The following is a 26,915-nucleotide window of genomic DNA, read 5'->3' on the forward strand; positions in this document are numbered from 1 at the left end:
CCTATACTGTATACAAAGTGCGGATAATACTACTCGTATTATAGTTGTATTATTATCGTCTTCTTCTTATTCTATCCGGGCACGCGCGTCCGTCGCAGACCGCAGCGGTATAATAATACCTAAGTAACAACCATACGGAAAAAGAATAGAATAACGACTTTTAACGTTCGTTTTATGTTTTGTTTTGTAGACGATAGAATGATGACTATCGCCACTCCCTCCACTATAGCACTATGCCACCGGTTGTAGGACCAGCAGAAGTGGCCTCGCTAACGGCCAGAGTACAAAATATATTAATATTATTATATTATATACCTATATTTACGGTCTCCCCTGCGCACATGCATCGACTAGCGTTTCCTTCCGACACTCATTACCCCTCCAAACTCCACCCCTCCTCTGCGCCACGATAAGCCCCGGTCGGGGGTCGCCGGAGCGGAACAAAAGGAACGCGGCAGCTGCCGATGCGCATGTATTTTGTAACGACGTTATGTGTTTTGCCCGTTGGCCGATTGCTTTTTGCCGTTGTATGCTAGCGGCAGTCGGTCGGGCGGCGGAGGGGACGATTGTATATAGTATATACTCGCGCGCGCCACGAGTCTAACGGTCGGAAGGCGCGGGGATGAAAATGTACCAGTACCACCCCCCAGCCGCCACCACTAATACCAAACCGAAATATTTGTACATAATATAATATTATGTTATATTGTACCTATATAATAGCCGGAAGGAGATCGTGAAGTCGTAATATATATATATATAACTCAATCTAAGTATATAACAATCGCGTAAGGCGGAGATGTCAATTTTACCGTTGATTTAAAAATAAAATGGTTTGGAAATTGTGACTTGCGGGGGAGAAGTGCAGACATGTCAACGTACCTATAGTATATAATAGTCTGTAAAATTACATCATAATATCCAGTACTGTATGACAATTAAATGTACTAATATAGTAAGTTATATATACACATTTAACATTTAATCCCATCTTGTAAGATAAATCTCCACAGTTTTTTTTTTTTTTTAACTAACTAAATTTAACAAATCAGCTGAATTAAATTCTGATTGCTTGAATTACTTAAATATTATTATGTATACGCTTGTATTATGCCACTATGGTCAAACAATCTTGCATACATCGCGTCCAGTACCTCTTAGAGGTAGTTAAATACTGCATGAATATTGAATACCTAGGTAGGTTTTGTGCAGGTCTCCAGGTGAAGGTACCAGTGACAAGTATACCATCATAATATAAACACCATGGCCCCAATTACGTCCCCGCCTGCTTATTATTTGCGCAATAAATTATATCATTAGTTTCGACCTGCAGATGACGATATTATCGCGATTTAATCAATTTTTCACGAAATCATCCTCTTCCTGGACGTAAAACACGTACGAAATAGTACGAATTTCTCTCGATGTGTCGTAAATTATATATATTAATAATTAATATATTAGAATATACGGACCAGTAGTTTGACAATGCGAATATTATTGTTGCATGCGTACGTGACCGGCAGACAAGGGTCAAAACTATCAAGTCATTTTTTTTTTTTTTTTGAGATCATGTTTTACGCGGTGACTTACGCGGTGTGAGCTACATTGGTATTATACAATTGCGTTTAATATATGTATAATAAATAATAATTTTGTACAATATTTTATGTTAACTTATATTTACGAGGACGTTCGCAAAAACCGTTTCTAGTTTATACCGCCACGCCGCCGCCGCCACTCACAACAGCCAACTCGCGCGTTTTCTCGCGCCAATAACAATCGCTGCAAAAGGGTTTTTGCAACCATAATAATCCTTTACAATACACTGCAGTTGTATATAATATTAACCTACGTCGTATTATGCGTGTTTCTATAGGTCTACGGCGTCACCCGCATATATAAGCGTAAGCACAATACTCGTATGATATGCGTACACTAAGAGCACACACACACACACACACACACACCTACACACACACACACACACAACCTCTTCTACGCGATATCATAATATTATACGTAGGTATAGGTACATGTACGCGCGCGCACACACACAACACAAATTTATGTGCACAAACTTATTCGGTTTGCAGCTGTCACCAGCGGACGCGTGCCCAAACATCTGCTCCCGCGCTTCGTCAAAACACATGGCCCGCCTCTAGCCCGCCGCCAAACGCGGGACCGGTTGTTTGCGTCGTAGCCGACTACCGACTACCGACAGTCAAACGTCGTCGTCATCGCGAGCACACGCCAGAAGACCGTACCGCGATAATAGTGATCATAATAATAATAATAGTAATATCGCTACCGTCCCGAGTCGTCTCGATCATCGAGTGTGGCGCCCGCTCGCCGAACGAAGGATTTTCCAGGACGTTCCAGACGATATTTATACGTTTATATAATATTGTCGAATCACGACACCAGGTCAGTTTGCACGTTTTAGGTTTACGACATAAAGCTCGTTTTGACTAAAAAAAAAAAAAAAACAGAACGAACGCGGTTTACGCTTAATTGTATAAGGACAATGTAGCGGACAAGAGGTTGCTTTCGTATTTTGTGCCGTTTAGCGACGATGTGGGACGGTGGCGCGAAAAACGCGGTCGGGGTGCAAAGTTTTCCGGTATGTTTCTGTAAAAGACCTTTAACTTTAGTTGTTATGCGTTATACTACGACTGGCGCAACTCCATACAAACACCTCGCAAACCCAACCATCGAACTTTTTTTCGTAGGATTGGTACACAAGTCACAAACTTTTCATTGGGTGAAACATATGATTGCACATCTTTGCCTTTTTCAACTGTAGAAAATCATAATTTATCTACCCAATTACAGTCTTAGGACTGAAAATAAAAATATAGGTACTGTTGATTTGGTTATAAATCCTTTTTATTAATTTTTAATTTTTATAAAATAATAATAATATAAGTCATATAAAATTAAAAAATTATATTTATTCAATGTATAATTCGTACATTATAATATATAGGTACGTATGAACTATGAATATATTATATGAATAGGTTATTTTAATTTTTAATTTAAATGTATTACCTATTTATTATAAATATTAAATATATTATAAAGGTACCCCATTAGTTTAAGAGTATCTGAGTATGTTATAAATAGGTAGGTATAAACTATAAAATATAAACTTAGTTATTACAAATTTTTACCACGAAATCGTGTTCTGCCATTACCATTACCTGCGGTAGGTAATATTATAGTAACAGACATTTCGATTTTATTGTATTATGCTAAATTTTTAACATTGAATATCGGTAAGGATAATTATTGTGAACTTAATTTATTTTGGTTCGTGTAAAGCAATTGTTTTGTGGTTATTTTAGATTGAAAAAAAAAGTAAAAACGTACAATTTCTATGCACCAATTTTCATATAAATCTGTCGCTACTCGCCTAAGACCATTTTAATCACTCTTCAACTATGCGTGTCCGCGCGTCTGACATGAGATGTCTTCTTCCTTTGGAAACAGGATGTAATAAATGGTTCATGTATCTTAAACACAGACCACTCAACTCATATAGTCATACGGAAAGAAAATCTTTTTTTCTTCCGAAAAACACGCACATCTCTACTTTTGGTGTTTATAGTTAATATAAGAAAACTTTATTGATACACCGACAAAACTGAAACAATTATGTTCTATTTTTTCAAAATGGCCAATCTTATATCTTATCTTAAGTTAGTCACATTAGCTCAGATGCATTGGATCCTCTTTTCAACTTCAATAAAATACTAAAATAATGACAATAAAGTGCTTAATAATTTAAATTTGACCAACAAGTGATATTGACCCTTCTTGTATCAAGCCACAGAATTATATGCCAGCTGCCACAACTGTGTTGATCATCCCTCCTGGCTCTATACAAACAAAAAATATACTTATTTTTATTCTATTTATAAGTTCCATAAAATTTACGAACGTCATGTACTACATGAATTATTTTTGAACATAAAATACGGATGCTGCTGTAGAGTAAAACTTTTTTCTTTTTATATTGGATAATCATGATGTTGTTTATTGTTAGTACTTTGTTGAAAATTACAAAAAAATCTATCTTAACATACAATATAGTGTACAAATATTCTAATTTTCCTACTTCTCATATTATAACGATGTGCACTGTGGACAGAACAAGTAATGGTTTACCATTATTGTTATTTTTTTTTTTAATGCACATGTTAATTGTATAACTATGATTAAACTAAAAACATTATAAAATTAAAATAATAAACAAAGAAGGGTTTTGGAGGATTTTTTTTTAAAAAAATTTCAAAAGATGAATACTCATGCATAGTTAACTTATTAGTTATTACTTACAAGTACAATATTTTTATAATATTATACTAATTATTAATGATGATAAGGGTTGACTTATCTTTAACTTTGTTATTAATAAAAATATCGATTGCCTAGTTAATGGGTATTATGTACATTCTATTTCGTTTAAGATTTAATTAAATTGTTATTGATAGTATTTGGTGGTGAGGAATAAAGGCCCTTCCCCAAGGGTCTGTACGTTCCAAGTAATAAGTGTGCTGCAGTATCATATTATACATAGGTCCTGAGATAATTCATTAACCAACAACGATATTTATATATATAAACTTATTATTATTAATTATGAAAAGGTGGGTAAGTGGATGTGGCTCTGATGTACAGTAGGTTGCAAGTGGGTCACTGTAATGGATGGTATTCAATTTGAATTCAATGATATAATATTATAATATCATTGTGAACGAAAATCGATTCTGAGCAGTGACGGTTTGTCAGTGTGAATATTTTATTTTATATTTATATTGTTATTACTTATAAATTATAATTAATATGGTAGCCGATAAATTGAATTAATATTATAAAATTACACAACAAAATAACTAAAATCATTATTTTTGGTTATTTAATATATTATTTCGTCCAAATTTGAACATAAAATGACTATACTGCAAAAACTGTGTTTATGTATATTTTTGAAATTTTTTGGTCACAGAATAAACTACTTACGTGGAACCTTGATTTAAATTTTCAATCCTTGGAGTTGAACATCTTATAAATTTTTAACTACAAAATCATTTTTAAATTTTAAATTTAGTAAATATTGTCAAAAATTGAACTTTAAATGCTTATAAAAAAAATCTCAGAATCGCTCAGAATCTAAAATATATAGCCATACGATAAATATTTTGACCAGTGTTTCTAATTTTAAAATATTTAACTTATTTTAACCAAAAGTTAATAATATTCCATACAGTAAAACGGGACCCTATATTACTTAGGCTCTGCTGTCCGTCTGTCCGTCCGTCTGTCACCAGGCTATATCTCATGAACCATGAAAGTTAGAAAGTTGAAATTTTCACAGATTATGTATTTCTGTTGCCACTATAACAAAAAATACTAAAAATTCTAGAATATATAACATAAGCAGTGTTTTCGACATGTGTATAGCTGATGATGGTACGGAACCCTTCGTGCGCGAGTCCGACTCGCACTTGGCCGGTTTTATTTTTATTAATTAACCCTCATCATAGGTCATTAGGTGTACAATAAATTTGAATTAACATGTTGACCACCACCGGCCGCCGGCGATCACATCATAAGTACGCCAAGTATATTTTTCAGTGTCATTCCAAATTTGTTTGATATTATACTATGTATTTGAAAAAAATCTTAAAAATATAAAAAAAATTTGAAAAAAAAATTTATTACATCAAAAAATTTGTAATGATTCCCGCTATGCTATGGCGCTTTTTTGGGTGCATTATTGTAGCACCATGGAAAATTTAATAATATAAAACCATATTCATTTACGGCTGCCGGCGGCCTGCATGTGGCGTGGTAGTAATGATCAACTGTGGCCGCCGGCGGTCGCAAATGCATACAATTTGAAATTTACAAATGACCTATGGTAGCCACATGGTGGTCAACGTGTTTAACTAGCTGCAAAGTTGTATGTAATTTTTGAGAACTGCTAGGGCTCTAGACTTTTTGTATTAAAATGTTTTTTCCCCAAATTTTCTTTTAGATTTTTCATTTATTTTTCAACAACAGCAATATTATTCAATAGAAAATACACATCTGTCTTTGACGTTTATATGATTTGCATTTTTATAATAATGAAACAGTATAATCCAGGCACGCCCGTATAACTCGGGACTTTTAATCAAGAAGGGGCTTACACATTTTCCTAATTCCTCTTACACACAAATACACAATTACCACTTATATTCGAATTTCATGACATCGACAATCCAGAGTACTATTTTTTTTTATCGCCGTTATCGATCAAAGGCGACGACCTACGACAGCGCGCCGACCTAACCACTAATATAATATGTAAATATGGACTTCAACACTACTGGTATAACCTTAAAATGCATGTTCTATACTGACTACATTTCCATCTTAAAGTACCTTACATCTATATGTATATATTTTTGTATTTCTCCTAAATATTTCAAATAATACATTTATTTGTATTAAAAAAAAAACCATCATTCATAAAATCGTAACCTAACACAGCTTAACTGAAGATGATAATTCCAGGATTGTCTGACTTAAATTACTGACTAACCCAACCTAACCGCAGATGAGCCATGAGGGTTGTCGATGATATTCGATTAGCTTAAAATAATAAAAAAAAACAATGACTGGTTAGCATATGATAATTTAAATGACACAAAATTATATTTAAATTATTCAAGTATTTAACTAGATACTTAAATTAGATAGATTGCACAGTTACTATTAGTGGTGCGAGACTAATCATAATTAGACAATTGATTCCTAAGGAAATTGTACGTGGTAGTTGAAAAATAACCGCAAGGACATGATATTATAATATAGGTATAATATACGGCTGTTAAAAGTTTAAACAGTACGCGAAATATGACTGAGATTTGTTAGTTAACTATAAAGACAACCTAAACAAAACAAAAAACATAGTTGGAAAACTTTGCCAAAAATACGAATTTCCACGGTTTTGCAAACGAATAAAATGACTGAGAAGAATAATCATTATCTAACCACAACCCCCAAAACGCGTAGAAAATGTACAAAACTTAGAACGCGAACGCCTTCCAAATTCGTTATCCCTCCATCGCCAATGAAAACTTTACCCCATACCGATGTACTTATATATTTTTTCACTCGATCGATAATGTACGTAAATGGTATAAGAAATGCGGTTCACGTTGCTTACCACATTATGATGGTAGGATTATTTTTATGCTACGAGAACCTATGAAATAGTTTTTTCAATGCCTAATAGGCTTAAAATGTCACTACTTATAATTCGTTTTTCGTTTTTCATTAAAAATATTTAAAAATGGAAAAGCAAGGTCACCACTTCAATTGTCTTATTCAGACGAATAGAACAAAGACTAAGTACTTTAAGATTGCACTTTGTATTAACCTAGAAACCACAAATGGTATACTTTAATGTTTAATATATAATTGTTGGCCAATTTAATTTTCACTAAAATACCGGATTTTATAATATGCAAATAATAATAGGTATTCTAATATAGTTATTGTTTTGTTTTATTTAATTTAATTTAATTACCTATTATTTTCTTTCAACATTTTGAGTAACAACCCTCAGACGGTTTATATATTTATAAGCAATTATTATACGCATAATTAAAAGAACTTCTTTACATATAGTTGTTCAGACTTGTTTCTGTTGTTGTTTTTTTTATTCAAATCATGTGAGGAAATGTGGCAATTATCTTACCTAGGTACCTACTTAACTAATATAGTGTATTTACTATTTAGTATAATAGTATAATGTTTTTGTTATTTTTATTAAAATAGGCTACTGCTTAAAATAAATACAGAACACCATTTAGTTTTATGTTTAAATAATATAATATCAAAAATGTATAGGGATTGTAAAAATATATGATTTAAGTCAAAAACCCAACATTAAAACTGTCAACTTGATAAATGACAGAAGTTTTATTAAAATCTGTTGCACATGGTTAATTTTTTTTTTGTATAAAATATTTATGGATCTCATTTCAAAAAAAAATGATGATTCTAAAAAATGTGCAAATCGTTATAAATAAATTATAAAAAAATCGTGTCAAAGAAGCGAAAAACCCAATTGGAGGATGATTACAATATTCGATCAATGGTTGATACACTTTTTAACCTCAATTATAGATTTATGCATACCTATACAAAGTAAAGGATTTTCGTCCTTTACGTTTCCGATTATAATTTATAAGTATTAAATCATTAAAATAAATGTTGAATACCTACATTTATATTGATATGTTAGGTTTTCTAATACCTAAGGAATGATTTTAAAAAAAATACACCTACAATTATTTACAAAACAAATAATGATGATATATAATGATAAAACGATTAAAAAAGTTTGTCTAGGAATTATTTATTATAGCTATCGATATAGTTTTAAAATGCACTTCCTGGATAAAAATGTTTGGATACGATTAAAATTAATTATTCCAAACTTGTGTCTAAGGTGTTTTATTTATTAAAAAACTTAAAAGACTTAGGTACGTACTTAATTAAAAAAACAAACAGAAAAAGTCTTTGTCCCACAAATGTCGATTTAATTCAGTTAAATGTATTTCTGAAAGTTTTGTTAAGCAGCTCGGTATGAAACACAAAAATTTCTTTTAATTTCATTAAAAAAACTCAAATAAATCTGTCAAGTACTCGAATAAGTTTTTATACAAACTTTATTATTATTATATATAATTATAAAACTATATTTTTATTTATTTAACATTAAAAAAATTATAAATAAATATTTACATCCCTTATCTTAGTAAGTGAAACTGTTTGATTGATATTGTTAAAAAAAAATAAATAATTAGTATTTTATAAAGTATCAAATGCTTCTGATTTAAAGTGTCATCAACTATCAAGATTTACTTTTGGCACTCATTTTTCTTTTTTATATACATATAATATATACATTACTAACTTATAGGTAATTAAAATCGATTAGTTATTTTTGCTTTTAAAACTTGAATTTGAATTCAAATTGGTATGAATAGCTCAATTTGAGCATATTCTGTATTATATAATATCATAATAAATTCCATAATGGGTATGTTGTAGGTATACCAATGCTTTTTTTGATTTTGAATTAAATTCATACCATTCAAATTATAGTGGAGTATATTATTGTATAATGTATATAATAAAACAATATTTTAACATTGAAATGAGCTATGTGAAAATTTCATGTTTGGATTAGGGGTACGATACTTATTTGCAATACACGAAGTGTCAGGGTATATACGATCTCGATTTTCGGGTATAATATAGAACGAACAAATTTATCATGATCAATTTAACACTGTTCAGATTGAAGAGCAATATTATCTAATGCCGTAGTTAAACACAAAGAGCGTATGCAACTAGTGTGTGGAATTCATTATCATTAATATTAATGCTAGGATACCGAAATTATAAACGAACAACGATAGAAAAGCGCCACAGGAGGTCGCCACCGACATTTTAGATTGATTAATGAAAGCAACTTTGCGCACAACACACACTCAAACTCACACACACACATCAATGTTAATTTATGCATAGACAAACAGATGAAATTTTGCAACAGTTTTGCTGGAACTCGAAAGACATGCGTATAAGTAGAAATGTCCCTATAAATTGAGAATTTGAAATAGTTGTGGTTTGGAGGTCAACTGATTTTTGACAAACTAACTAACTGTTCTTGTATGTGGGTTTTTTACGATGGTTCAATTTAGGGAGCTATATGAGCATTTTAAATTTACGCTATGTTATACACGCGTTATATTGCGATGATTCACCTCCATTTTTTTCTTTAGTAATGAATTTATTAAAATTACGATTGTTGGAATTATTAAATTTATACAAAGACCATATTTTGAAAATCTTGAATTTTTCTTGTACTATACAAATTTATATTTTTCAATTCAGATTATGAGAATCCCCCCCCCCCTATTTTTTATTGTAAAATAGTTAGTGAATAATTTTTTTGGATGTACCTAATTCAAAATTTGAACGAGTAGTTTGTTAGATATTAGTTATTACTCATTGTTTTTACAAAAATATGAAATAAATGAAATATTGGAAGTCGGAACTAGTATGTATTTATTATACTTGGGCCATTTTTACAAATTATTAACGATGATATATAAATTAATATTAATGACTAAATTTGACAAGCCACCATAGCCCCTATGACTTTTAAAACCATTAGTATGGGCATTTTATCTTCAGAAGTCAGAACACAAAGTTTAATAACTCAAAAACTATTCGTATGAATGTTGATTCTGGAACGTAAAATTTGTTATAGAAAAATTATCCACTGAATAATTTACAGTTTTTATACATAACATTTCTTAAGTAGTATAAAAAACCTTAAGAATTTTAATATAGTATGATCTTTAAGTATATTTAAATTTCCAAAAACCAGAGTTTAAATAACTGCATTATTGAAGAATAAAGGGGGTGGAACATGCTTGGTGAATCACCCTACATAATATGTAAACTTGCTAAAAAATTGAACTATCGTAAAATCCCACATACAAATACAGATAATGTTTTTACTATCAAGTTTCATAATACGACGATTCACTTTAATTTTTTCAACCAACGAAGCTAAGCGTTATTTGCGAGCGTAAATGTCACGCACTTGTAAGACGGAAACAATAAATTCTAGTGATACGTCCTCTTATATTCAAATATGTTATTAAGACATTTAACGTCGAAGGAACGGGTCTATATTATTATTACCTATCATTAATATTAATCAATTTACAGGATAGATTTGGCATATTATTGAGTTAGTGCGAGTATGATTACCTGTCTATAACTACTATGTGTATGTGTACTTAAGTGTTGGCGCAGTAGTCAGTAAGTAATGTTTGATTTTCTATCGGCATTGTCTTGCTAAACTATTGTGTATTATAGTTCAAACAGTCATTAGACGCAAGAGCAGTTATACAATAGTATATTATGAAAACCAGAGACGTATTTAGGGATATTATAATTAGGTGCGTCAATCGTTGCTGGATACATTACAATAATGGATACATTTGAGAAAACATTTTTATTTACAATATTATAATTCTATTTTATAAGATGCGACAAAGTTTATTAGATAAACCAATTAAAAATCCAGTGCAACACAATCAGGAATTTTATCAGTCCTGCAGTTTTACAAATTCACATGTTTGGGCACTCCCTAAAAATATATCACATTTTGGGCATTACAGTTAATGAAGACAAGTATATAATATACGGTATATAAGCCATATAATGTATTTAATATTTTACTATAATAGCCAATAGGCAGGTAGGTACTAATATTTAAGATACTTAAAAATAGTTAAAATACGTAAAAATATATCCCGTCAAATTTGTATAATAATCAATGAAATAATAAACATCATCAATATAATACCTACATATTATAATGATTGAATAATTCAGATACGTGGAAACGTAATATCTACGTCAAATTTTCATAATAATAATAAAAATAAACAATAAAATATAATAAATAAATTGTGTATTATTAATATTAATATTATTTGGTAATTATAATAATTAAAAAATATTTCAAATTATACAGATGAATTTTCGATAAATCTGTGATAGGTATCGCACTTGTTCGCAAGTATAAATACTATAATAACCGCAGTAAGTCCCGTTTCGATTTACATTGTTAAAAGTTTATACTTATTAATTCATATATAACTTACATAAAAAAATTATATATTTTGTGTAGGTACACATAATATATATTGTATTATATATTATATTTATTGTAGTCTATAATGCCCAAACGTGACGCGTTAGGGTATAAAATGGTCAAACGAGTTGTTTAATAATTGTAAATTTGTCTAAAAATCGACAGATGACATCATATACAGAATGATACAGAACAAATTTTTTAATTTTCCAACTTCATATTACAAAAAAAGTTTTAGTGTCTCAGTTTGTCTACCTTATGTGATAAGACGAAGCAGGGTTATTAAAGTTGTAGTATATCCAAACTATAATTAATGGTGAAGTTGATGTCCCTGCCATCTTAAGTTAACAAAAGAGTCCCAACATTTAGATTTAGAAACTTTTTCCGTTCCTATAGGCGCAAATAGTGTTTAAGAATTATAGGGGAGGGAGTAAAGCTCAGGACCGTACCGGACTCTTCGAAAAAATCTTCAAATTTTTTTGGGAGGTGGGGGCTTAGCCCCGCTATATAAAATTGAGCCTATGTCCGTTCCATGTTTCTTTAGTAATTGTAATTATTTTATAATATGACCAACGCTATATTGTTACGTATAATGATAAAATTGGTCAACAAGAATTATTCATCATAGCTTAGTTTTTTGCGTAGATAATACAATTTTTCTGGGTTGAATGAACAATCACTAAACATTTAACGAATCAATAGTGAGCTAATGGTCCCTTAAACATAATTTAGTGGCCCATAATTGGTCCATTAAATTTTATTGAACCATTAAATGAATACATTTTTCATGCAACCCGGCATTAGTGTATCTTTTTATAAATATGCCGTCTACATTAATATGTAATGTTTTTAATAAATTTGAACATTTTGAAACGCAGATATAGCATAATATGTTCTTGTAATTGGCTTCGTTCCGTGTTTAAATATAAATAAATAACGATATAATTTAACCGATGTTTAACTTTTATTTTACTAAATATGTACCAATCTTTATATGTATTTTAGATTTTTAGTTTTTTATTTATTTTTATTTATTCTTCAAGAAGATAATGAACATGTTCGTGGGGGGGGGGGGACTCATGAGTTCACAATTTTAAATATAAATTCATTAAATAGTTAATATAAATTAAATCATTAAAAGTTGTAATATTAATTTCTCACATAACTAGAATATTAATATAAGTAAATACATATTTTATTTGTTTATATAATATAGTATTATAATGTAGTATTATGTAAAAAATTGTGTAGTTAAATAATGCATTATAATATGGTAATATAAAACTAAAATTAACAATAATTACTAAAATCGTATTACTAATATGATATAAGTAATGCATTAATTTTATACATTTGTCATGAGTCTGTTTATATTTTGTTTTTGTAATAGCCAAAGTGTAATTTTTTTTAAGAATCTTACAAGAGTTGCAGTGTTTACTGTTTAATTTCTAATAGTAGTATATTGTCAATTTTTGGACCAATATATAAGTATGTAGATTGTGTTAATTTTTTGTGCATAGTTGGAACTTTGATATTAGATATATGTGTATATATACATATATGTCAGTATTATAAATAGTGTGTATTTGGCTAACAGTGGTCGTATAAATAGCTGCCTATCTCTTTTATACAAGGAACCTGTAAACATTCCATAAAGTGCGCTTTACCTTAGTAAATCCTTAGGTAATGAGTGACGAGTATTTATCGGACTAGAAATTATAGAAATGATGAGGTTCACAAATATACGTACAAGACCCGTTCTGCTGACATTTCGTCACACTGCACACCACTATATAGGCAAATATATTATACTCGGAGATGATGACGTGAACAAATAGATTAATTGAAAATCAAGTCGAAACGGCTCGAAGGCTGTAGAAAAATGAGCTGCTGAAAATGAAAACTGCCAGGAAATATCGAAGTTACCTACTCATGAGTGATATCATATACCATCATTTGAACCACGGTCGCAGACTTTATACAGCGGTTGAGGTCGCACTGCGGTAGACATTATACTCATTATAGCACGACTAAAACCGGGTTCACATTACACCGTGTCGTGTAAAATAACCACAGTTACCAAACGATACCGCATAGTTGAATACATTCAACTTTTGACCGTGTGGTTACATTTATGTGGAGAAACGTGATAACTAAAAAAAAATTATTATGTTATGGCTATCATCAGGTACAATATTCATATCATTGATAATGCATTTTAGAATAAACATAAAAACACGAAACGACACGACACGACACGACCGCCGCCCATATATATGTTTACCGCGTTATTCATAAGTGGATATAGCTTCCGTTAGTCAATGGTGATAGTCCTAATTAAAAACGGAAGCATCAAGCTTCAAGCAGCATCAACCGCAATCGGAAATAATTTTCGATCGGCTTTCCCCTTGCCGTTGTCGAATGCGAGAAGTGTTGTGCATTGTGACTGCGACGACCATCGAAACGAGTTTATATTGTAACAAACAATCGTGTATGTATAATTTATTGTTAAGCCTCATCGTTTGCTATCCGACCAATCGCGTCGAATGTGTCCGAAGTTTTGCGGGCTACGGACCACGCCACTGCTTCAATGTAAGACGTACATCTAAGTATGTGTACATAGGCGCAAATAGAGGGGGCTTTAGGGGCCAAGCCCCCAAATGTCCATAGCCCAAACAAACATTTCCTACATTTTTGTTAAGCATATTCAATATTATAAAAGCAAGACTTTAGCCCCCCCCCCTTCAATCTCAAATGCTATTTGCACCTATGTATGTGTATCACGATTTGTTCGTACTAGAACGCCTCAACGACTGTTCTTTTCAATACATACATTGTAGTTACATTAAATATTATAGTGTATTCAATGTGTATATAGTTCTTATAATCCAAACTGTTGTATCGTGTATCCCTATATGTTTATTTTTCTTTATTGAATTTGTTTTTTCTATTTAAGTATGTAATAAGCACGAAATTAATTTGTTATGTCAAAATGTACTTCTACAAGGACAGAAAGCGGTCATAAATTAGCATTTGGATGCTAAAATTCTGAAATTCTGAAAACATATCTGTGTAAAGCACGACGAATGAAACGTATGTTTCTCCGACACAGATTGACTGATATTTGAAAGAATATTAGCACCTATCAACGACGGGACGTGACGTCTGGAAGCGTAAAAATATTTCGTAGGCTTTTTTAGCTAGACTGTAGATGAACGATTACAACATTCATACTGCATGATGGGACGAGGGAATATCCATCATCATTCTGGCCATCGGGCTATTATATGTATATATTTTATTATCACCTTTGCAGTTCATTTCCGTTAAGCCTTTTTATTACGACTATATATAACGCTTTCAGCGGTTATAAAAGTGTGGCATTTGTCAACGCTATTTTCGACGACAAGATTCCGGAAATCGGCTTATTCAATCTTCGGTTTGTACTCGCCTCGATTCCGTTATATAATATATTATATATAATGTATATATAAATGCGAGTAAATACATTTTCTGAGCGTCTCCTGTTCTGAAGTACCATTTATTGTGAATTTAATACGGTACTTATTTATATAAGGTAGGAAACCTATACACATACGCAGATTCAGATGTGCCGCCTATCGATTTCTATTTTTGCGAACCGTAATAAAACGCAGCGCTAAGTTCATAATTATTTGCAATTTTTTGTTTGTCGTATTTCGGCAATGAGAGTCATAATATACAAGCACAAAAGTAATAACATTTTATTAAATCATAATTCTTTCTAATAGATTCTATGATGAATAATAGAAAATTGTCTACGTTTTTCAATTTTATCAAAAGAGTTTTTTTTTTGCTTTATTGGCCATTAAGGCCTTTTGCAGCTTTTACTAAGCCCTTCTACCTGTGGGCTGTCACGGTCAATAGGCAATAGCAGTTTCGAAACTTGCTGCTCCACCCACCACTCTTATATCTGCATTGACTCTATCCCGCCTCTTTCAAAAGAATTAACAGTATAAAATAGCAGACTACAGTAATCCATCCTGCAAATAATTTTATAATTGCATCAACATTTCAATTTGTATGGTTTGTTTTATGTATAATTATTAAATCAGTAGCGGACTGGGAGAAAAAAACAGCCCAGGAAAATCATAATTTTAGAGTCCCTCAATACACTAACGGCCCTTTAAATACAGTATGTCCCAGATGTCCCGTATCACCCTTAGTATCTCCGAGGAAAATCAATATATTTAAATGCAGTTTTCTTTACAGTCATAAGTATGGAAATTCTGATTGAATAGCATAATATTCGATTTGTTTTTTCCAAAAATTCAAAAATTATTAAAACAATTTTTTAGGCAAATAAGTTTTTAAATTTCCAAGATAGCCATTTTGTTGATCGTATTTTTTCAAACACTTCAAAAAAAAAAAAATTTAATTTAATGAAAATTGTTCAAGTTAGAGCTAATAATTATTGTGAATTGCTAAGAATAATAGTTATGTTACCCATGCATATGACATTAGCAAAATATGATTCGCATGTTAATCATTACAATCACGCTGATTTTCCAGCTAAAATTAAAAATAATAATTAGCCCTAACTTGGGGGATTTTCATTAAATTTTAATATTTTTATTTTTTAACTATTTTAAAAAATATGATCAACAAAATGGCTATCTAGGAAATTTAATAAGCTTGTTTTCATAAAAAAATTTTTGATAATTTTTGAATTTTTGAAAAATAAAACGTTTTATATTATGTTATTTGATCAGAATTTCCATACTTATAACTGTAAAAAAAACTGCATTTAAATATATTCATTTTCCACGGAGATACTAAGGGTGATACTACGGGACTTCTGGGACATACTGTATACCTTTTTTTTGTAAACACAATTTAGCTTTTAAATTTTTAAATATTTTAATTAATTGATATTAAAAAAAATAAAATAACCATTTTAAATTTGTTAGCTAGAGTATATCTCAAGTAATTGTTATGTATATAATTTAAACTAGTACGTATCCGTGACTCGCGACCATCGTTATTTCATATTATCCTATTGTGACGCGCGTGAACCACATAGCTACATAGATAATAAAATTGTATTTTGACTACGTCATTTTATTTCATTTGAAAATGCCTGAAGTATCAAATGTCGTATTTTTTAATAATTATCTGAGTATTAAGCAATATTATTAATTTATTGGTTATCAGTTATCACTTATCACTTATCAATTAATATTCATTTTCAATCAGTTTTGACAAAAATCTGTATAATATTTGTTTTATTTCAACAAGATTTATTCTGTGTTACATACACAATATAATTTCGTGGATCAACGAAATATATTCTGTGAATTTTATCACATTATAAAGGACTACGTGATAATTACTCCCGTACAATGATAGACGGAATCGGTAGTTTGAATTAGGCCCACTTAAATAAGTAGCGTCTAATCAGACGCGCGTGGAGGGACTTGTTTTAAATGTGACTGTCCTGAAAAAGATATCTTTTTATTTATTCCGATACTAGGTTGTCCGGTGTAGTGTCCCTTGATAGAAAAGATATCGAAATGAACTTGAGCTCCTTGCCAGTCGTTGGTCACTCACGTTTCGTCACGATTGTTCTTTACTATGGTTTGAATCGCCAAGTTAACTGTTATAATGATACACGGCCACACGGGTTTGATGGCACATCGAGTACAATTGCTTGGATTTATTAATTTCAACATAAATATCGTATTTTTACATGCATTTAAATTATTGTGAGTATATAAGTTACTATAAAATCAAGCTTATTTTTTAAATTATAGTACCTACTTTAAAAATGCAATAACCAATATTAGGAATAGATAACTAATAATTTATCTAGATAAAGATAAAGATGACTGTAATAATTTTTATCTAGATAAATATGAGATAATTTCATGTTTAATTTTGAAAATATTCAGGATACCTACTTGAGTCTACAGGTAAAAAAAATACATGATTTATAGTTTTTTAAAGCAGAGGACAGAGGTCGTACAGATCGGTTAAGCGATAACTGAAATACCGGAAATTCTAATAGGGTTTTATAAATATTAAATTGTTATAAATTACAATTATTATAATATTATTATGCTTGTGTGTCCAATATCCATGAATGTTGTTTTATTTTTGTCGACATAAAACAATAATTATTTCTAATACTCTGTACACAATTCTATGAAACGGGTATCAGCTAATGAGACCATCGTCATTCGGTGGTGGCCGGCAAGTAGCAGGGATAGATGTTTTTGCTTTTGCTGTTATTAGTTGTTCTTACAATCTTACCTACTAACATGCCCAATACATATTTCTATTTTTGGGTTTTCTCATTGTTTACGATGTAAAACTCCAGACTAACAATGAATATTAATAAATATTAAAATCATGGTATTATAATGCATACTACTAAACGTGTTTTCTATGTAGTAAATGAAAAATAGAAAAAATAAAATAATAAAAATATTTTAAATTTTCAAATTTTTTTTTAGTTCATTTAAATAAATTATCTAGATAAGTACTCATAGATAACTAGAATTTTATCTAGATGAAGATAAAGATAACTGAGTAGAAATTTATCTGGATAAGATAAAAGATAAATAATTTTTATCTAGATAACTTATCTAGATAAATTTATTTAGATATTTTCCAACACTGGCAATAACAAATTAATTGTATTTAGTATTTAGTATTTATTTATTTCAACTTATAATATACTGCATACATATTATATAATATTTACATATTTCTATATTAAGTTGATACCTACTCTCTGTAAGCAAAGCATGTGGTGGTAGTAGGGAGTCTTTTACATAGGTACTTATTTATATTATTACACAGTTAATTGTATTCAATATAATATATAGTAATAATATATTTTTGCATAAGCTATGCATTTTTATATTACATGTGTCAATTAAACGAATTTTGAAGTAATGAGTTAGTTATAATAATATCAAAGGAATAATTTAATATTAGAGAAAAGTTATTGCGGGATTTAAACGGATGCCTTATAAAATTGTTACAATTTCCAAATTCTATTATCTTCAGAAGAGCTTTGATTGAGTAAAATAAGAAATTAATACCTTATGCGGGTGTACGAAATTACAGTTTTTGAAAGGATCGATTTTGGTAGAACTATATATAAGTAAAACATATAAATAAAGATGTGAAAATGAAAAATAAATTGGATAGAAATATATAAAGGAGACAAAGGAGAATGATATGATGGAAATGAAAGGAAAATAATAAAAGCTATAACTCCAAAGTTCTCTCTAATATCTTTAATCCTATGAATATCAGTAAATTTAAAAAGCTATAGAGATTTTATTGAAAGATTTCTCAAATGTCCTAATCCATGTAAATTAAAATGTACAATATCAACCAGCATAAAAAAGTATTAGAATTATTTTAGTCCTGTCATTATGAAGACAATTTTGATAATGATGTATTGAGTATTGTGTAAACATTTAACTTTGATAAATGTATTTTAATGGAGGATGAGAATCCACATGATATAGATTTCGCACCCTCGTACAAGTCTCATTTACAAAATACAAATAAATATATAGAATAGGGTATACCTACGGGATTTAGTGATTGATTTTGAAATTATTTTATTTTACATACAAGAATATCGCACATGCAAATAGAATCTGATCAATATTGATCGAGAATATCCGTATAATTGTGTCCATATTTGACCAAAAGTGATAAATGATATTTCAAATGTATGTACCTAATACATCACAAAATGCTGACATGTATATGATATGTATATGTATAATTTATCCTAATATTAACCAGATAATGGACAGGCGATTACATACAATATAGAACAGTTGAAACTATATTTTGCCCTTCGATGATCACAATTATATTTCATTGGCATGTTATGATAACTGATAACGTACTATAATTGATATGGTATTAGACTAAACATATAACATGTTTTTAAGATAAGGAGTTACGAGTAGTTATATACTATATTATGATATATGTTTAAAAAGTGGACGAAACTATTTCAATATAATATGAGATTCAATTAAAATTAAAATAATCATTTTAATATATGTCAACGAGTATTTAAAATAATATTATTAATACATTATGTGCTCTTTCAAACTGATGATGAAGATTTTTTAGGTACACGTCAGTATAATAATTTTATTATAATTTATGATTACTAAACCTAATAACATTATGCCCAAAACGAAAAACCATCGAAGGTTAGGTTACGTATGATAAGTGATAACGGAATGTATTAATTATTTGTAAAACTGCAGCTAAAACTACTGTAATGTATTATTATTATATGACCATAGTCTACAATATTTAGACGTATATAATATAATTGGTGTATGATCTATACCTTTGAGTTACTCTTCCAGCTAGAGCGTACATCATACATTGTGCATAGAATAGTAGAATAGGTACTATATCTCTCCTAGCACACCCCTTTAAGGGTCAATATCCAATGTCGTTGAACAGAGTCAATATAATAAATAAAATAAACTAAATATTTTACAGCGTGAGTGACGTGTTTTCGGGCTCATGGGTTAGGTTTGAGCTTTGTTTGACTTTTGTTTGTCAGTCAGAAACGAAGCAATAAAATAATACAATAATAATAATAATAATAATAATAATAATAATATATTATAGCGGACCATGTCGCGCGGCTACTACAATGGTGGTTACAACCACGCGTGCGAAGTGGACCAACACCACCGTTACGAAGAGATACCAGACATCGATCCGTCTATGGACTTCCTGCAGGCCGACGACACGTCCGCTTCGTTTTACTATATGGAGTCGCCAACACGGTTACGCAGGCCTTCTGACGCCGCGGACCCTGCCGAACGGACGTTGCTTCTGCGCGCCCAACAGCACAACCACTATCAACAGCTACAGCAACTGCAGATGAACGGGTGCCCGCCCCCGCTACCGGCCGCCCGGGCCAGGCGCAACACTCCGCCATCCGCGACCGGCGGTGACCGGTCCGTGGCGGCCGTGACGCCGTGCAAAGCCAGACGCCGGTTGGACGTGTACGGCGACGCGTCAGGCACCGTCAGCCTCCCGTCCACGCCGTCCGGAGCCGGTCGGACCGCCGACGTGTTCGCACCGATGATGGCGCAAACGGCGGCCACGTTCAGGCCGGTCACCGTGCGCCGTGCCCGGTCGTCGGCCGCCCTCTACAATAAACACAAGCGGCCGCCCGAGTTTCTGTCCGAATACAATCTGGACACGTGCGTGCCGGTTACCGGCGTCCAGTACGACCGGCCCAGGAACACGGCCGTCATACAACCCATCTACAATAAGGCGCCGCTGCCGTCCGTATTTCAGGTATGATAATTATATAATTAAACGAATCGATGATTATTGCTCCGAGTTAGCACGCTCTTAGGGCCAGATTTCAATGGTGGTTTATTTAAGGCTTAAGTTAAACCAAAACCACGATTAAGGTGAACATAAGAGGTAAACGTGTAGCTCAATTAATTTCAATCATCCACTTAACTGAGCTTAAAAAAACTGTATTTTGTATATGACTAGGTAGCCGACATGTTATTATTGTTATAATATTAACTTCTGTAACGATAGATGAGTCTTTTATTTCAATTTAATTTCTATATTTCAACTGTTTTGTACGTTTTATGGTAGAATAATAGTACACTATGAACTGTTTGTAGTTATTGAAAAATAACTTTTAATGAAAAAAACTACTATAGGTACATCTCTTTTTCTACTAAAAATTAACATTTTCGAAATTTTTTTTATTTGAAAAAATATAATTTACCAGTCCCTTTAACTTTCTAGCTTAGTTTTGAAATTCGCTTTGAAATCCTTCTAACACAAAATTCAGAAACGATTAAAATAATTTTGGAAATGGCCAGCAACAGGTTCTATTAAGTATAAGAAAAAAAATTAACATTTTTAGGATAAACTTGTTACTTAAACTATATACTCAGAGCGTCCCATAAGATAAACTGAAGCTATGTAAGGCTATAAGATATACTTAAACTTCGATTAAAATACAGAAAATTGTAGTAATAATAACTTCATTTAGCCTTAAGTTTTAGCTTAAGTAGATATTAAAATACCTGAACGCTTAGAGCGCCCAAACCCTTTCAAACCAATTCGACTCAACCATCACACCGTATAATACTACGAAACATGTGCTTACTCTTACTTGTACTCGCAGTAAACCGCTTTTTTCTGATTTCCTGACGGTAATTTCATAATGATATTATATACAATGTCTAAGTGTCTTCAGTATGATATTATTTTGTAATCAGCGAGAAATGTTAATTTTCCATTTATATACGAATCGTTCGAAAGTAAGGGCCAAAAACCTGATATTATCTCAGCAAAAAGCGTTTTTTAAATCATTTTTTTTCAAAATTTCATTTATTATTATAATATTGTGGCCCACATGAAACATATTTCAGCTTTTACAATAAAATCATATGAATAAAATGTTTACCTTCAAGGCTTCAAAAACGTGTTCCTATAGAGTATAGAGAATAAACCAACAGCAAAAAATACTGTAGGTTTTATACTTTTATCGATACTTTTAATTTTCTTATTTTCCAATAGCATTCATAAAACAACGATGGGAATAATTAATAATAATAAATTGTATTTTTTCGATAAATTATAATATACCTATGTATTTCAGTTGTTACCTATGTATAGTAAATGAATATTTTTTGCTCTTTACATATTTTTAAAATAATGATGATACTTATAGTATTAACATAGGTACCTATAGCTATAGTAAAAAAAACTATTATTTTAATAACGCTTTTCATGACATTTGACCTATGATTCGGGATTAAAAATTATTATTTGATAATATTTCGTTATACCTACTCAATTTTAACCTAACTGCCGATTGTCATCGGGACGGAAATTTGTGAATTTACATTATTCTCTCGCGGTTGGTGCAGAACAATTTGTAGCTGTTATTAGAAGTAAAATATAGACGTCGCGCCGAGCCCCAAATAATAACGCTGTGTCACGTTGTTCGTTGGCCAAAGCCAAACGTTATTCCCCATATAGTCATATAGATTTTGCGGAGGGCTTTTGCGGGTTTTCACTTGGCACCGTGACACGAAAATCCCGATTGGCTAAGTAATAATTGTGCGCGTGCTCTGCACCCACGTCGGTTCGTGATGTCTACCGACAAATTTCCGGTAATGCGAAAACATCCGAATGCGTGTTTACAAGATATATCGTACGATAATAATTTTACTTATAGTATTATAAACGTAATAATACAATATTGAATATACGAATGGTGACGCATCTGTATCCGCCGCCTGCACACTAAGCTATATTATAACGATATATCGTAGACTAGTCACTTTTGCCACCGGGGGAAATCAAACGACGACAAATCTGCTGGTGCGATTTATTTTAATACACCGAGAATATTGAACTCCATCATATTAATATTATTGCATAATTATTTACGAACTACGCGTCGGAAGCCGTTTTTGTTTGACGATGATGTCATAGTATATAATATAGTTGGCGGAACACCCTTATAATATACCACTCGTGTAATGTGTAACGTGCTATGCGTATGTTATAATATTGGCGTTGGACGATCAAGGAAGGGGGGGGGGTGCAGTTTTCACCATGTTCTGTCGTTCCGAGTTTCCGACGGCTGTATTAAAAAGTTTCGCATTAACTGCGCTATACACACCCACACATAAATATAATATATGGATAGATATTACACAGGTATACTCGGCGCCAGTCGGTATACGCAGCATATTGTTGTCTGAACCTCACAAAAGTTTTCGGTATTTTGATTGCCCCTGCAGATGGCGATAACAATATAATATACACGTCAAACATAATATACGATTTTATCGCGCGCGTTGTTTATAACGTCATTTCCGAACGTCTGTCAATAATTAGGAAGCCAACTAAAACACACGCACACACATTTATTAGCATAATAATATAATAATAATATGATATATGGTGTTGTGTGCGTTCGAGGCGGTATCGAGTAGATTTTCAATTATCTTGCGCCGCACGGAAAAGTCAACGCACTCCCGAATCGCGTACCTATATAATAATATAATATTATTAAATTCGTTTTGGCGCAGCTATAGCCGGCAGCGGCGAGATTGAGGCGTTGTTTCATGTTTACCATGCAACCTCCGTCAGTTGACGGGACCACGATGTTGTATTATAATTTATAATATTATAACGTTAATGAATTACAAATACGCGGTGGGTAGGTATACTGAAGGATTTAGGCATGGTAGTTGAACCGAAATCGAGCAGTATCAAAAGTTCAGATGACTAACAGATTTGAGGATAGTTATAGATATAGAAATAACTTGGGAGTTTGGAGATAAATCACCAAATAATAAAATATATTTGATGATATTTAAAATTTCCTTTAATATCACCTCCTACGCACTCATACTTCGACAGTTGCAGGACAACATATATCCAGGGCGATAAGGAAAAATCCTAATTATTCAACGATGTACATTGTATTATTATAATATATTCACAGTTTGATACCTTCGAAAGAGTATAATATTATAGATACAGAATAACGCGTTTACTGGTCACAGTTATAGTCAAAGTCAAGTTGAAATAATATGTTTGTAACAATATTTAAAATTTCAAATATTAAATTAAGTGTCTGGCTGTAACAGGAAGAGCTATTAGAATTAAGTTACCAACAATGTAATATATTTAATAACTTTTGATGTGATAACTTTTGTTGTGATTAATTGTTTGTTTTTTTATATGATTATTGTACCTATAAATTATTAAAACAAAAAAAAATAATATTGATAAGAACAAAAATTATTTCATAGGTGATTAGTTAATATTTAATTACATTTTTTAGTTCGATAACTATTTCTATTACACTCTGTGCATCAAAACATTTTTTCAAAATCACAAATTATTAGTATGGCATGCTAGGCGTATTGTTAAATCCAGAAATGTTCCAAAAAAGTTTTAAAAATATTGTTTTTAAATTTAAAATAAGTAACTGCAGTATAAGAAACCACACAAGATATGCAGATTACAGCTGACCTCCTCTCTAAGACAAAGTATAACTTATAGCATAATATATTATAGGTATTACTGTATCAGTCGAATTTAATATGCTGATGATGATGAACAAAAAATGTTCTCTAATATTTTAATAATATAACTCTAACCTTAAGGTTATATCTGATAATCTAAATATACTCTATAGTCTATATAGTCTTTGCAACTCAAATAATAGCGAGGGTGGGTATTGATATTATATAATATAGCCATATAGGCATATAGCTATTAGCTGCATACCCACCAACACCCAAAAACAAGCGCACCCATATGGGTGTGGCCAACATAGGCATTAGATCAGGCAATACAGCAGTTGTCAAACCGGCAAAGTGCGATTCATCAAAGTCGGCGATGACTATAATATGTTTTCATAATTTTGTGTTTTCGCAGGTTGAAGAGAAAACGACGCCGCATCAGGCTGAGTCACCCGCCAAGCCGTCGTGGTCGCGAACTCCGCCGGCCCGGACGCCCGTTCAATCGCTGCCCGTGTGCACGCTGTGGTCGGCCGCCATGGTGTTGGTGGTGTCGGGCACGGCCAGCTGCATGCTGTGCTTCTACCTCATGTCCCGGCGCGGTCGGCTGTACTATCTGAACGCCGGGCTGCTGGCGGCCGCCGTGTGCCTGGTGCTCGGATTCCCCGGGTTCCGATCGCAACAATGGCGGTGGCTGCCCAACCGCAACTACGTGACCGGTTACATACTGGTGGCCCTGTTCAGCGCGCTGGAGACGTGCGCGCTGTGGCTCATGTGCCAGAGCACCGTGCTGGACCCCGCGCTCAACGACATCGGGGCCGGCGTCGTGTGCGGCATATCCGCCCTGTCCGTCACGCTCGCCTGTCTGGGCATCAGCACGTCGTACTGTTGCCGGTACCCGCCGCCCGATAACCGGGTCGCGCACGCCGTCGAGGGGTTCGTCGTGTAGACGGTGTAGGTGTCACGCGCATCGTTAAGATGTCTTTTATCGTTGTCATCATTAGGTATCTTACGTGCCGCGAGTGATTGTACCCATCCGCTGCTGTTAGGGACTCTCGTTCGTTGTACATATTATATAGTTATTTTTTATTTCAGCATAATATAAATTTGTATATAATTGTTATGTATATAACATTAGTTTTTCGACACGTGATAGCAATTTATAGTGTAGGCGACGAGTCTCGAGCACAACAAATTGCAATGAACATGAGTGTAATGAGCGTAGGTACATTTAATAATTGTAAATAGTGGTGAAATATTGCGTCGATATTATTGCCAAAAATTGTATTGATAACACTTATGCGTCTGTATTGTATAATATGCGTAGGTATGTATTACAGTATGAATGGATAAGAAATACAAATGTTTTAAACTTTTAAAAATAATATTACAACGAGTGAATATTGCAACCAAGATAAATAAAGGTACTTATTACAAATAATTTGATGCTATTATCGTTCATCAGTAAATTATATTTTTACTTATTTTTTAATTTTACGAAAACCATATAAAGATATTGTTCGATTTATGTTTTTTTGTATTTTATCATACCTATTCCAGTACATAATATAACGTAAAAGCTATTCTTTGAAAAAAGCAACTTCTTTCGAACTTAAACTTTCATAAATTCAACTTAATGATTTTACCTTGTGTGCGAGTTATCTACGAACTATTAAAAATTAATACTTACCTACATTACGAGCAAATATTTTTTTTTGCTTACCTAATTATTATCCGTTAAAAATATTTTTTAAGTATAATCGAATATTTACCAAATATGTGTATATAGTCATAATTAATATTGGATACCAAATCATACAAATGTAATTTTTATTTAATTATTATAGAGACATACCTATTACCTACACAGTATTATAAGTTTCGATAATACAACCAATTAAATTTAAAAATAAATATATACATTTTTTTGAATTAATTTATGTGTAAATATAAATATTATACATTGTATGTACCTACGTTCAAATAAAAAAATATACGAACAAACTATATTGTCATTTGAATACGTCAATTTAAGTAGGTACGTTTAGTATTATAGTATGTCGATTTGAAAATGTTATGTATAAAACAAATAATGTAAAAACAAA

At 31.8% G+C, this 26,915-nt stretch overlaps 2 protein-coding genes across 2 annotated transcripts in view; one reads left to right on the plus strand and one right to left on the minus strand.

Annotated features, from left to right (window-relative positions):
* LOC100161620 (probable serine/threonine-protein kinase nek3) overlaps window positions 1–26,915 on the minus strand; it is a 131,583-nt gene that overhangs the window by 21,664 nt on the left and 83,004 nt on the right. The window lies entirely within an intron of this gene.
* LOC100572339 lies at window positions 1,584–26,915 on the plus strand. The gene is made up of 3 exons (XM_003243593.4): window positions 1,584–2,427; window positions 20,411–21,091; window positions 25,229–26,915. Exons 1-3 carry the CDS (start codon window positions 1,930–1,932, stop codon window positions 25,757–25,759), a joined length of 1,710 nt encoding a protein of 569 aa, XP_003243641.2. The 5' UTR covers window positions 1,584–1,929; the 3' UTR covers window positions 25,760–26,915.

The sequence above is a fragment of the Acyrthosiphon pisum genome, chromosome A2 (assembly GCF_005508785.2).
Source record: "Acyrthosiphon pisum isolate AL4f chromosome A2, pea_aphid_22Mar2018_4r6ur, whole genome shotgun sequence".
Lineage (NCBI taxonomy): Eukaryota > Metazoa > Arthropoda > Insecta > Hemiptera > Aphididae > Acyrthosiphon > Acyrthosiphon pisum.

What these genes read in the sequence shown, in the direction of transcription:
- LOC100572339 (XM_003243593.4), top strand. Translation starts at nt 1,930, where the DNA reads ATGCGTACACTAAGAGCACACACACACACACACACACACACCTACACA. An exon ending in TTGTCGAATCACGACACCAG is followed by an intron (nt 2,428 to 20,410) that starts GTCAGTTTGCAC and finishes AATATATTATAG; the next exon opens with CGGACCATGTCGCGCGGCTA. An exon ending in CGCTGCCGTCCGTATTTCAG is followed by an intron (nt 21,092 to 25,228) that starts GTATGATAATTA and finishes GTGTTTTCGCAG; the next exon opens with GTTGAAGAGAAAACGACGCC.